Source organism: Pogoniulus pusillus, chromosome 2 (assembly GCF_015220805.1).
Source record: "Pogoniulus pusillus isolate bPogPus1 chromosome 2, bPogPus1.pri, whole genome shotgun sequence".
Taxonomy (NCBI): Eukaryota; Metazoa; Chordata; class Aves; order Piciformes; family Lybiidae; genus Pogoniulus; species Pogoniulus pusillus.
In genome coordinates this window covers 16,882,713-16,894,781 of record NC_087265.1, presented here as the reverse complement: position 1 = coordinate 16,894,781, position 12,069 = coordinate 16,882,713, and the positions used below count along the sequence as shown (strand labels likewise).

The following is a 12,069-nucleotide window of genomic DNA, read 5'->3' as shown; positions in this document are numbered from 1 at the left end:
CGGGGAAACACATTCAAGACCAGAGAAGGCAGACAAACGAGTGAAGCTGAAGTCTTTAGAGGGCCTGTCATCACCAAGTAAGGTCTCCAGGCATTCCAGGGTAGCTGCCTTTCCTCCAGATACGTGGTGAAGCTGCATGGGCTGGCTCATGGGATGCACTGTGATACACAGCATGTCTGCCTGTGGCTCCCTGTGCCAATTCATCAAGTAACACCAGCAGCAAAGTGGGCTTTATCCTGGGTCCATATGGGAGTCGGGGTAGCCTGAATACTTACTCCTAGAGGAGACATCTTGCTAGGATTGTGGGCCTGCTCAGGCTAGAAAAATGCTGATCAAGTCCTGCTGCTCTGTCAGCAGTACACTCCTGCCACAGCCTCCTTCCACCCGTGCCCTGGGCTTTGCCCATCACTTTTGGGCAGGTGTTTATGCTGTGGCTGTACAGCAGATGCAGAATCAGTTTTTCCACCCAGCCCAGTTGACTGGGATGCGTTTCCAGTTGTGATGAGAGTGTTTGCCTCTAGGATATAATAATGTATTAGGACTATTGCTTCTGGGCAGCAGATGTAGGTCTCTTCCAGCCTGGTTGATTCTATGATTCTATGCACTTTATCTCACACTGTGTTTGTACAGGTATAACCTACACCCAAGAACTCTTCTGGTGTTTTTCTTCTGCCAGTCAAAATCCTAGCTGCGTACAAAGCTGGGGCCCAAAAATTGACACTGACGTGTGCATCACTGGTGTGTGATGCTGCTTTCCCAGGAGACTGGTTTAGCTTGCACCACACATGGTCTATGGGCTAGCTGATGGGACCCCCTCCTGCAAGGCAGACTGATGGAGACCCATTGAGTAATGGTCACAATAGAGAGGAGCTTAATTTAGTGAGGAGCAGCCTCTGGGGTGTTTCAGAGGATTTGAGCACAGATATAGGCATTGTCAATGCATAGAAACACAATGGCTCTGTAGGATATACAAGTCACCTAAAGCTTTTCCACCAGTTTCAATCAGCTTCCATATATTTCCAGTGCAGACTCCTGGTGGTGACTAGGGTCTGGGAGTAGTTTTTGTTCTTTAACAAGAAACCGTCATGTCCATCCAACTTGCTTTTGGCAAAGCCTTTGCAGCCTGCAAGAGGACCAAGCCCAGTGGAGGAAGAAAGACAATGTAGGACGCATTGGTGATGCAGATCTTCACAGTAACTAAATTCTTCATCTCTTCTGTCCTAGTTTTGGATACTGCAGGCCAAGAGGAGTTCAGCGCAATGCGGGAGCAGTACATGAGGACTGGAGACGGTTTTCTTATAGTCTTCTCAGTGACAGACAAAGCTAGCTTTGAGCATGTGGACCGCTTCCACCAGCTGATCCTCAGAGTCAAGGACAGGTGAGTGCTGTGGAGCCAGGTGCTGCCTGACTCCCCTTCCACTGCTCTACTAGAGACTGTGCCATGGGCAGTTGCATGTCTTTGTCCTGTCTTTCACTTCCTGGGTGCCCCAGGGAAAATCCTTATGTGTGGGTTTGTGTTTGAGGAAGTGTTTTATGCCTTCCAATATGCATGTAGTGCTTTCAGCATTACAAAGTTCAGTAGTGTTATGATGGAGTGAAAAGAGATCTGGAAGGGAGAAACTTCTGATAGAACTGTCTGGCAAAGCATTCTGAGAAAGACAGATGAGACACCTTTGAAGGTAACTAGTTTGGCTCTGGGGAGAGAGGAAGGATGCTCTGTGCACAGGGCAGATACTTTGGGAACACCAGCAGGGAGTCCACAAGTGTTCATTTGGACCTAATTGCTTTGTGTGTCCTGGCAGCATCCTCCTATCCCTGGCTTCAGTTTCTGCCAAACAAACCTTGCATGATTTGAGGCTGTGAACAAGTGTTTTGAAGGGGGAAACGCCTCATGATGGAAGGAAGAGTCCTGACAGAACAAGGGGAAGTTGCCAATTTATCTGAGAGATAACTCCCTTTTCCCACCCCAGTTCAAGAGGCAATGAATCCTGGGTGGGGTGTGAAATAAGCCGTAATATGTTTGCAGCTTTGAAATACTTATTTTTCCATTCATAATGGGTTTTAATTATGGAAGTCATCAAGAAAAGCCACCAGAGGGTTCGAGCCTCATTGCTGGCTTCCTTTCACAGCTCTGAATAACTTCCTCACAGGAAGGGTGGACTCATATCATGTGAGGTTCACAGCTGACAGCTCTTCCAGTAAAGCATCCAAAGTGGGGGCCACAAGAGTAAAACGTAAGGGAAAACCCACCCTTTGATTTCATCAAAATGAAGAAAAATATCAGTCAGTCTGCCTCCCAGATCACAGCAGTCTTTTCTGCACTGCCAGCTCAGCTTGGGACAAATTTAAATCTGTTTCTGGAAGCTGAAGAAGATGGAACAGCATTTCCTGTAACCTGCCCCAAACTGATGTCAGTTTTATCTACTTTATTTAACTTCGTGGAAATAAGAGGCAGTATTCATTGTTTTGCTCTGAACTGAAACTTTAACCCCCCTGTACACTGTGCAAACACTGCAGCCAGCGTGTGAGAAGCAGGAAGTGAAACAGGCTGGTGAAGTTGTTTTTGTTTCTCTGCTCAACACCACCGAAGCACAGAGCAGGAGGATCTTAACACTTCATCCAAAACCTGGGCTCTTTCAAGAAATTGCAGCAGTAGAAGCAGCACAAGTAAAGAAATCATCCTCCCAGACCGGCTGGGAGGATAGCTGCGAGCAGAGCACTGTCCTGCTTTTCAAGCTAGCAGCCTGTTTTGGCATCTTAAAATCCAAAGGAATTGCAGGCTGCTGTGTTAGCAGAGCTCATCAAAGCCTTCCTCCTCTTTCTTTCCTTAATTTTCATTACAGTGAAACTTCCAACTACAGTCGTTTTGTCCAACTAGCAATCATACAGCTTACAACAGGGAACAAAGTCCCCACAGACTTTTATGTCTGAAGTAAACAAGGCAAATGAGATACCATCCAAATGTAATCCCTTTCTTATCAATGTGCTGCCAGCCAAAAAGAAATCAAATAATCCAGACAAGCAAGTGTTTTGCTCCAGAATGATCAGAGTCAAGATATATCAATGTTCAGGTATTAAAATTAAATCCAAGCCACATTATCAGAATGAATAACTGCAGGACTCATTTAAAATGCAGAGTGCAGTGCAGTACTTTTCCAGCAAGAGCAATGAGGCAATGTGCCAGAGAGAAGATGGAGTCCTTATCATCTTGACGAAAAATGACATTAAAATGCTGTTTGAAAATTCAGGGTTAAGCAGGAAAGTGTTCTGTGCAGAAATCAGTACAGCCAGCTGTTCCTTACCTCAGTAAAATCAGCTCTGATACAGCAAGGAATGCTGGAATCATGTCAGGAAAAGTTTAAACATAAGAAATTGCCATTAACTGCCAGTTATCAGAAGGGACCTCCTCCCTTCTAGCAGTGGGTAAAGGCCCTGCAGCACAACTTTGCACTCTGTATCATGCAGCCAGGCGCCTGTATGGGAGGTGGGTTGGGGTGGACAGCAGCTGCACTGCCAGGACCTCCTGTGGCATGAGCTGCCTTGGTTCTGTTTAATCACTGCAGCTATGAAGATTTCTACTGGACCTACACACCTTGTGAGGGGAGTCCTGCACTGGACATGCTGTCAATAGATGGGTCTTTTCTCAGGCAGTGGATGGTGACAATCACTTACAAGCCTGGTAACATTAGAAAAATACTGAGTATTATTACAGAGGTAGATGAATTTGGTACAAAGGAATGGTTGCTCATCAGATTTTTGCTCTGGGGGTAGAGGCAGGAGATGGTAAGTAATAGCATCTGGAAGCTTAGCCAAAGTCTTTGGTTGCCTCCAGCCTCCTTGCAGATACCACTGCCAGTCTTTCAATTTGTCTTGGAGTAATACTGATGAGGATCTTTGCTCCTGCTCATTTTATCTCCTATTTGATGCCCCTCCAAACACCAGCTCCCGGAGTCAATTTTTCCTTCTCCCACAGTAGCTTTCAGTGGATGACCAGGCCATGGACTGACACCAGTTTCTCCACCTTACATCATTACCTTGCAATGATGAGCAGCTGCCACAGTATGCGATTACTGAGCTGTCCCAATCTCCTGCCCAAGATCTGACTGTCTCAGTTCATTTCCTGACTAATTCTGTAGTTCTTTCTTCACCTGGTTGGATCTTGAGGCTTAACTATTATCAAGCATTGCAAAAATGATGCCACTAATTCCCTGAAGTACCTGCAAATAAGGATGAATCTGTGCATGCATGCAACTCATCAAGTAAATTTTTATAGTACAAATTTATGTGTGGGGGAGCTGATGTGTGTTCATTTGCTCTCTATTTGGATATCTTAACTCATCCATGGCACTTCTGTAGCAGAAAATGTTAGATGATGTCAGCTTCAAAAGATGAAATTTATGCTCATTGTTTTTTCTCTCGTAGTCCACTAGTAACTGGGTGGTGGTTTTGTGTGGTTTTTTTTTCCAGAGAGTCCTTTCCAATGATTTTGGTGGCAAACAAGGTTGACCTAATGCATTTACGAAAAATTACAAGAGAACAGGGAAGAGAAATGGCAACAAAACATAATGTAAGTTTGTGGAATTGTTTAATTGGTTGTTGTAAGCCCCATTACAGGCATTCAGAATTAAATTCTCTGCTCATTTGGAGCTGAATTAAAGCATTTCTCTTACAATTTAACATTTGCAATTACATTTTTTACTACTACCAAGTAGTAGCTCTGCAGTCTACTGCACAGAAGGGCCAGTTTATCATTAAAAATAGAATCTCTGCTGCATACAAGACTGTAGCAAAGCTATGGCCATCGTGAAACTGTGTCCACAAAGTATCACAGTATCACACAGTATCACAGTATCATCAGGGTTGGAAAAGACCTCACAGATCATCAAGTCCAACCCTTTACCACAGAGCTCAAGGCTAGACCATGGCACCAAGTGCCACGTCCAACCCTGCCTTGAACAGCTCCAGGGACGGCGACTCCACCACCTCCCCGGGCAGCCCATTCCAGTGCCCAATGACTCTCTCAGTGAAGAACTTTCTCCTCACCTCCAGCCTAAATTTCCCCTGGCGCAGCCTGAGGCTGTGTCCTCTCGTTCTGGAGCTGGCCACCTGAGAGAAGAGAGCAACCTCCTCCTGCCCACAACCACCCCTCAGGTAGTTGTAGACAGCAATAAGGTCACCCCTGAGCCTCCTCTTCTCCAGGCTAAACAACCCCAGCTCCCTCAGCCTCTCCTCATAGGGCTGTGCTCAAGGCCTCTCACCAGCCTTGTTGCCCTTCTCTGGACATGCTCAAGCATCTCAGTGTCCTTCCTAAACTGGGGGGCCCAGAAATGAACACAGTACTCAAGGTGTGGTCTAACCAGTGCAGAGTACAGGGGCAGAATGACCTCCCTGCTCCTGCTGACCACACCATTCCTGATGCAGGCCAGGATGCCACTGGCTGTCTTGGCCACCTGGGCACACTGCTGGCTCATGTTCAGGTGGGTATCAATCAGCAACCCCAGATCCCTCTCTGTCTGGCTGCTCTCCAGCCACTCCGACCCCAGCCTGTATCTCTGCATGGGGTTGTTGTGGCCAAAGTGCAGCACCCTGCACTTGGAGCTATTGAATGCCATCCCCTTGGACTCTGCCCATCTGTCCAGGCGGTCAAGGTCCCGCTGCAGAGCCCTTCTGCCCTCCAACCCAGTCACATCTGCCCCCAGCTTAGTGTCATCTGCAAACTTGCTGGTGACTGACTCCATGCCTTCATCCAGATCATCTATGAAGATGTTAAAGAGGATGGGGCCCAGCACTAATCCCTGAGGGACACCACTAGTGACTGGCCACCAGCTGGATGTGACACCATTCACCACCACTCTCTGGGCTCGTTCCTCCAGCCAGTTCCTTACCCAGCACAGAGTGTTGCCATCCAAGCCGCGGGCTGACAGCTTAGCCAGCTGTGTGTGCGAGTGTGTGCAAGTGGTGAGAAATGAGAAATCCTCATAATGAGGGGAAAAAATGCACTCACCTGAAGTGAAAAGGCAAAGTCAGGCATTAGGAAGCATATCCAGGTGTCCATAAGAAGTGAGCTTGTTAAAGATAATGAAGTAATGGGGTTGTTAAGCCTCCATACATCTGGTCCACCATATTAGCTCTGATTATTCATGCCATAGTTTAGCCTAGGAAATTGGTCTTGGATGGGTGTAGATCACATGCTATTCCACTAATCACCTTTAATACCAGCAGTCCTGAAATGCCCAAAGGGAGGCAACACCTCCTGTAGGAGGAACAGAATGGGAAGGGAAAGTAAATAAGGAAGGTAAATAAAAAAAGTAATAATGCTGAGACCTGTTGGCAGCCTGCTGAGCCTAAATGGCAAGCCACACCGGGAGTTTGTCAGGGCAGGTTCAACCCCTCCCCAAATAATATGATTTTTGTAGGAGCCAGGACACCTAAACTGCAACACAACATGTTACACCCATCTGTATGTGGAAAAGGCTGTGTATGAAAATACCTTATCAGAGACAGCTTTATAAATCTGCCAGCATGCTGGACAAGCACTCTAGGGGGTCCCATCTGGCTGTCAGACTTTGAAGGAGAAGATCATTTTACACTGAAGGGGAATTGTAGTCATGAAATATTCATGCAGTAGTCTTAATAAAATGTGGCAAGCAAGAATTTTTGGCAAGTGCTCATCTTTCAACAACCTTCAGCTATTTTCATGTCTGCAAGCACAGCTTAGGGGGAGAGAACATCTGACGACATGAAGTCTGTGATAATTCTTCTCTAAACCCAGGGCTCTGATAGCAGCTGGTTTGTCTGGTTCTTACTCCAGACCTTTTGTAAGTGCTCATTGACCTCACTGTGAGAGTGAAGGTATTGATAGCAGTGTCATGACAACACTTTGTTTACCTGTGTTGCCCTGGTTTCTTAGGCACAAAATTTCTCCAGCCTTTAGAGATTTTCATTTTGAACTTGGTTTGCTACCAACATTTAGGCTGTTACTAATTTCTCATGCCGCACTTCTCCAGATTCCCTATATAGAAACTAGCGCCAAGGACCCACCTCTGAATGTTGACAAGGCCTTTCATGATCTCGTGAGGGTAATAAGGTAAGCTGCAGTCTCTTCACTTGCTCACTGCCCATGAATGAGATGTGCAGGAATCCTGGTCCAGAGAGCCAGGAGCCAACTTCTAGGGAGCAGGAGCCAGGTGGTTTGGTTGCAGGTGTAAAATTTCTGGGGTTTGTAACTTTTTTATCTATTCATCTGCATAGGGATCTCACTAGCACTTACCTAGCAGGGCATCTCACTAGCACTTACCTTGCAGGACATCAGTGCTAGGCAGGTTAAGAACTAGCTGTGACCATAATGAAAATACATTATCCAATGAACAGTGCAAAGCTGACTATAATGATCGGCTTTAAAAATCATGGCATGGAAAGCTCCAGACCAGTAATTTGGGTTTTCCTAGTTCTCTGCCCTCGAGATCTCTTGTTGCCTGGGGTTAAAAAGGACTGGCAAAAATTCTACAAACCTCAAACTTCCAACATTTCCTATGCATTAAATGGTAAAATATCAGACTACTCTGTATGAAAAACAGCATGAGCTAATGGGTCAGCCACAGGTTTCCTCCTCAGACTGCAGAGGCTTGTTCCCACTTTCGGCATAAACTGCCTTTGCTTGCTTTAGCAAACGCCTGCTTTCTGGGCAAACCCTTGCTCCTGCTGCTGGCAGGAAGGGTCTGCCTTCCAAAAGCACAGCTGCCCTACAGGAGAAGAGCTGAAAGCACATCTCAGTATCTCAGCTGATAACCTCAGATCTGTCCAAGATTTGGGTTCCTGGCACCAATTGTCTATCACATTATTTTAGGCCCTTGTTTTTCATGTTTTGGAGGATGCTGAGCTGAAGTCATGCTCCTCCTACCATGCAGTCAAAGTGCCTCGCTCAGCAACTAAACCATGAGGCATTTATCCACAGAGTATTTGTACTTGTGAATATCTTAGCACAGTCTTGAGTCAGTCTCCATTATAAGCAGATGGTACTGCCCACTCTTTGCACATGTCTCAAAAGCAGAGGGCAGAAAGTCTTTGGAGAAGTACAGAGATGAGTTGGAAATGTCCCAAGCTGTGTCCCAACTGTTCTGTAACTCAGCGTTTGCTGGCTAGATACTCTATGTTACAGAGAGCTCTTACCACCATCTAGTCTACTGTAGGCAAGAAATTAAAACAAACATCCCCAAAATGTGAGCTTCTGTTTGCTTTCTCTGCATAATGTGACTCCAGACAGACTAAAAAAAAAGCCCTGAAAATGCACTCCATAAGCTCAGAAGCAGGTGATGCACCTCAGTTTCCTGAGTAGTCACTGTAAAAGTCATTGCCAGTGAGGTGAAACCCTCCATGGCACCAGAGATATTCACAACATCTGGGATTCAGGTTAAGTCAGGGAGCAAAGAGATGCCATGTGGTCTAGATGGTCATTTGCCACAGTGCAGCTTTGCTTGCCTGTTTGACATTGCAGAGTTCACAGCCATAGGATGCATCACCTACCAACTGTTGTTTTTATTAAGTGAGCATTTTCCAACAAAATGTAAATTTACAGGTCCCTAGCAATTCTGTCATTTCTGGAGTGCTTTACAAATGTAGAGGGTCCTCAAAACCCACATGAGTTTGCAGCGTGAGGAGGCTTGTTCAGGGTTGTCACTGTTTGTCCTTCTTGCACTTGGCTGATTTTATTTATCTTCATGCAAGAAATGGCTATCTAGAAATATCCAGAAAGGAGTGGAGTGATTGAATCTGCCCAACAGATAGTTTAAATTTCATGATAGCCCTTTTATGCTGCAGCAACCTGTGCTCAAGGACTGTCACAGCAGAAGTCTTGAGTGGGCACAGGACATGGTTTTCTGGATCTCTGAAACAGTTCCAGAACACTGTGAACAGCTTGTGGTCGCTTAGTGTTTATCCAAATTAACTTCAAAGTACTTTCTTATTTCAGCTTCCTAGCTTTGAGCTTTGAAGTTTTATGCTTTTCATGCCTCCAGCCTTCATACTCACTGAAGAAAAAAAAATCATTAGTCAAAGTTGAGTTTTTTAGGTGGTTGCAAGCATCTGGGAGCTGAGGCTGTAAGAAAAACACAAACTAAAGCCATAGTGATTTGTCCCACAGCTATGTCTCATCCTGGTCTGGATAACTTGGTCTCATTTTAGTCCTTGATATAATGCATAGCGAAGATGATGATTTTGAGATATTCAAACTCTTGGATTGGTTATTTAGACACTGAATCTCCAGAAGCTGAAAGTGTTTGTATCATTTATCTTGCAATAAAATCTAAGTCTAAAGGCTGCCTATCAGATGTCTGAACCAAAAAGCCTCAGTTGAATTTGCATGGCTGAGCTGAGTGGGTGCTGCAAACAGGTACCGTTGCCACTGGGCGTTTGGACAATGCCTTATATTAGTGAAAAGGGAGTAGCCTTCACCATAACATTTCAGAAGTTGCTTATAACCAACCTGATTGATGGGGACTGATGCAGCATGGTGCCAGGAGTGCTCTCAGCTGCATGGTTCTGGCGGCTGTAACATCAGATAGCCAGGGGCATCTTTCCAGCATTAGCTCTGTCTCCATGCTCTGGTGCTCACAATTTCCAGGGGAGGCCAGAGCTCCAGCAGCAGCAGACTGTTTTTTCATTATTATTATTATTATTATTATTATTATTATTATTATTGTTATTATTACCCCCTCCCCCCTCCATAGCCAAGTTCATAGCAGTGAAACTGATTAAGAGCACCACCAACTACAAGCAAATCTTTCTAGGAGAGTTTACTTCTCTGTGCAGTCTGTATCTCCTTCATCCTGTTCTCTCACGAGCATCAGCGGCAGTGTGGTGGATGACGTTGCATTGCTTAGAGCATCCCTGTTTCCCAGAGCAGCCCCATGGCAAGAAAGGAAGCAGCTGTTCACCCAGGGCAACCAGAAGTAGAGTCACCTGGAAGGATATCCCTGCTGTTACTCTTAATGTTTGCTTGTAGCTTCTTACCTGCTTCCTTACAAATGCAGGCAGTTCTCACTAGCTGTGTGACATGAAAAGTAACAGGTGGCGGAAGAGTACATATATGAAGATATACATGCAAATGTACATATGCATGCCAACATGCCATTCTGCTGGTGGCCCAGGGCTCTGGATGTTGATATCTGACCCAGCCTTGTGTCTCCTGTGCTTATGTTTCCCTCTGTGTCTTGCAAAACAGGCAACAGATCCCAGAGAAAAGCCAGAAGAAGAAGAAAAAGACCAAATGGCGAGGGGACAGAGCTACGGGCTCCCACAAACTCCAGTGTGTGATTTTGTGACAGAACTGTGTGGGAGTGCCTTGGATGCCTCCTTTCCCCACCTTTGACCCACTGCTGACCCAGGCGAGGAGCAGCAGCAGCGCAATGCCCAGGTGGCCCCACTGCCCTTCCAGGCTCCCCATGGTGGCTGGGGCTCAGAGGAGGTGGCTCATGGGGGTCCAGACCCTCACAGGGGGACAGCATGTCAGGAGCCAGTGTGGAAGCCACATGGATGGGAGGCAGAAGGGACAAGCAGGACCTTGACTCCCGAACATCCCCAGTGCCTTCCAGGGGCCTCCATGATGTTTATTTGGGGGAAAAAAGGGGGGGAAAAAAAGCGGGGGGGAGGGGGCAGAGAAAAATAAAAGAAAGGTGTTGATTTTCTCTGCAAACATTTCTCCTTGTGACACATTTCTGAACAGCCTTGAATAGCCCCCCGGTTTGGTACAGTTGTTTGTGTATGTGTAGGGGAAGGGAAAGGGCTTTTCTTCATATTTTTTTCTCTCCTCTTCTCCTTTTTCAATGTTTGCTCAGTGAGTGTTGGGTTGCAAAGAAACACGGCTGGGGTAGATTTTTTGCACTGAATTCTCTCTTAGGCAGCAGTGCCAAAACACAACTTCATATGAAAGTGCATAGATTTGAAGGAAGAAAATGAATTCCAGCTGCTCTGGGTGCTCCAGACATTGTGTCAGACTCTGGAAGGCAGCCAGTTCACAGACCATAAACTCCAGCTTAGGAAAGGAGGTTTGGGCTTGGATTATATTTTTTTTTCTTCCCCTTTGTCAAGAGGTTCTGTTTCTGTTTTGTAATTTGGGGCATGTTAAAGTTAAGGTGTTTTGTTAACCTGGAAGTATTTAAATTAAAGTGCTTTACAAATGGAAGGGTATGTCATCTTTAAGGGGGAGGGAAGGGAGAGAGGAAGTAAGACCTGAACTGAATTTGTTATCTGGGTGTTGAATTTCTCCCTTATAAATGTGTGCAAAGCAGTGCGATCTAAATCCCTCTTTATTATTCCTTAACCTTTCCCTACAAAGCTCCTCTTGAGTAGATTAATTGTTTTGCTTTTCCCAGGCTCATCTCACACATACAGAGAAGAAAAACCATTTATGGGCTTTGGCTCACCATTTCTTCATTTCTTCTTCTCCCCTCTTTGCTGAGAGCTGGTGACTTAAAAGGAAGAGGTGTTTTGAAAATGATTCAAATGGGACATGTCTTTTCATAAGGCTGCTATGTCTAAAATGTCTCTCTGAAATCAGCAAAGACTAAACATCTTTATGCCTTCTAAAAAGGCAAGGGAAAAAAACTGCAGCCATGTAAGTAAGCTGCCATCTGTGGCACCAGAAATATGGCTGAGCACATCCTGGTGGGGCCCCATCTTCCTTCACACCTTTCCTGGCACCAAGAATTGTGGTGGCAATTTTTCCTTTCATTAATGAATTGTTATATTCTGGACTCAATCCACCAGCTCCATTCACAGGGTCACCAAGCACATTTAAAAGTAACAACTTGCATTTCACTAGCTTGAATCCTATTCAAATATACTTTATGGGTATGACTTAAAATATTGTCAGAGTGTGAATTCCTGAGATTTATGTGTCGAGCTCAGAAAATCCTGATATTGAACACTGAAGATCCATTCAAGGTGGTGGATCATCACAGACTTAGTTGTTTATGTTTGTCTCTGCAATCTATTTGCCACCAGATTTCATTTCTTGACTCTTTGCCAGGCCACCCTTTAAAATGAGACTTGGCTGATGATTATTTCCCAGGT

General features: G+C 45.4%; 1 protein-coding gene across 3 annotated transcripts in view; it reads left to right on the top strand.

Annotated features, from left to right (window-relative positions):
* MRAS (muscle RAS oncogene homolog) overlaps positions 1–11,179 on the top strand; it is a 43,655-nt gene extending 32,476 nt beyond the window's left edge. For all 3 annotated transcript variants that reach the window (XM_064157659.1, XM_064157652.1, XM_064157643.1), the window contains 4 exons: positions 1,225–1,378; positions 4,468–4,567; positions 7,008–7,087; positions 10,220–11,179. In XM_064157659.1, the coding sequence (XP_064013729.1) occupies positions 1,225–1,378; positions 4,468–4,567; positions 7,008–7,087; positions 10,220–10,319 (434 nt within the window). In that variant the 3' untranslated portion in view covers positions 10,320–11,179. The remainder of the gene's footprint in view (positions 1–1,224; positions 1,379–4,467; positions 4,568–7,007; positions 7,088–10,219) is intronic.
* Positions 11,180–12,069: the final 890 nt, after the last annotated feature.